The 1,938-nt window shown below is 29.4% G+C and overlaps 1 protein-coding gene across 1 annotated transcript in view; it reads right to left on the bottom strand.

Annotated features, from left to right (window-relative positions):
- Positions 1-1,938, bottom strand: part of LOC106466990 (myoferlin-like) — a 135,331-nt gene that overhangs the window by 59,488 nt on the left and 73,905 nt on the right. Inside the window, exon 19 of the mRNA XM_022395076.1 lies at positions 1,582-1,784. Within this exon, the coding sequence (XP_022250784.1) occupies positions 1,582-1,784 (203 nt within the window). The remainder of the gene's footprint in view (positions 1-1,581; positions 1,785-1,938) is intronic.

The following is a 1,938-nucleotide window of genomic DNA, read 5'->3' as shown; positions in this document are numbered from 1 at the left end:
CCACATATCTAGTAGGCTCTCGAGATTTCAGGAAGGGACAGGATCTTTCTAGAAGTTCATGACATGGTACTAGCGTCACGTGACTTCCGCTGTTGTAACATATGTATTATGTGTGTTTTATAAATCATATTTGAACAGTTTAATGATGTTTATAAGTTTAACTTGTCACCTGGATTTTGAAAGGTTATAAACAAGATGGCATTAGTTAACATATGGGAATAAATGATAATAGACAAAGAATTTGAGAGGAAAATTAAAAATAAACAATAAGTGAAAAGATAAAGATTTCTATGAAGAGTTGAAAGGTACGTATATATTTCTATTTGTTAATTTTAAACATTTCATTGCTCTGTATGTCAATGATAATAGATAGAGTTAGTGATATAGTAGAGAAAATAGAAAATAAAATACATATATTTTCCTTAAAAATTTTTGATATTCATTTTTGAGGTTCTAGAGATTATATTAATGATTTGTGAAAACTGTAAGATAAAAATTAGTATTTTTATATTTCATATCCAATCACCTTGCCAGTGAACTATTCAAAGGGCAAATGCAAATAACTACATTAGATAACAAGTATTTTATTAGAAGTAGTTGAAAAAATCAAAATTAATTATTTTATTTTTCTGAAACTATATACTTTTAGAAACGTTCTTTTAATATAATTTCATCCACTAGTTTTGTTTTTGTAAAATGTTCGTTTGTTTGCTTGTTTTGAAGTTAAGCACAAAGCTACACAATGGGTTATTTGTGCTCTGCCCATCACAGGTATTGAAACCCAGTTTCTAGTGTTGTAAGTCTGCAGACATACCGCTGTGACACTGGGGGGCGTTTTTATAAAAATATGATGAAAGCAACATCACCTTCTCTCTGATAAAGTAGTTGTAAGTAATAGGGTTAATTGCTGTATGACAAAGCCAAAATATATAAAAAATACAAAAATGTTTTATTTCACATATACTCTGTATATATGCCTTGCATTCTGTTCAACTCATGAGCTCAATTTCTAATGGTGTATATTTATATATGAATTTTAAAAGTTTTATAATTTTTTGAAACTTTCAGTGCTGACTGAAGGATGGAAACTATTTCCAATGAAGACAACAACTTCAGATAAATGTTTATTTATTTTACCCGATGTTTCAGCTTATGCATTTTTCAAGGGTCTATGAATGTCACAGATCAATGAACAGAGCATAAGACACAACATAAGGTAGAATAAATAAATATATATATATCTGAAATTGTTTGCTGTTTTCATTGAAAATTTTAAACATTCTTTGTATTGTTTACACTAGAAAGACACACCGTTCATGATTTACAACTTAAAAGTAACCACCATTATGGTTAACAGTTACATAATATTTGTTTTCTACTTCACATAGCCACTTGGTGCATTTAAATGTTCATATTTTACTCATAAGAACTTAATCTACATATATATGAAACAATTCAGGATAAAGCTCTAACAACCATCTGCTATATGTACAATGATTTTACCAACCTAGGAAATCTCCTCAAGATGGAGGGGGGAGGGGGTAAGTAAGAATTAAACACAGTAACCAATATTCTACTTACCAATGAATCAATGATATTAGTCAACATGTTCATGGCTTCCAATCTAAAGCTAACATCTTCCCAATGTGATGAAATGACTACACATGGTTTAGTTTCTTTCCATGGCAAAAAGTAATATCTACAACCATCAAAAACAGCATTAGTAGGTTGAGTTGTTGAAGGGCTTGGAGTTAGGGTGTATTCAAATTTGTTGCCAAAGTTACCTGAGATAAAGAATTAAAAAAAAAGCTTAATGTGATGCTTCATGCATTTTACATAACCATGTAGTACACTACACATGTAATAGATATAATATAAAAAAAATCATCATACTTGCAGTATAAATTCTATCAAGTTCTTCAAATATTAATATTAACA

This window comes from Limulus polyphemus, unplaced genomic scaffold (genome assembly GCF_000517525.1).
Source record: "Limulus polyphemus unplaced genomic scaffold, Limulus_polyphemus-2.1.2 Scaffold2451, whole genome shotgun sequence".
In the NCBI taxonomy this organism is placed as follows: Eukaryota; Metazoa; Arthropoda; class Merostomata; order Xiphosura; family Limulidae; genus Limulus; species Limulus polyphemus.
This window is presented reverse-complemented; position numbering and strand designations above follow the sequence as displayed.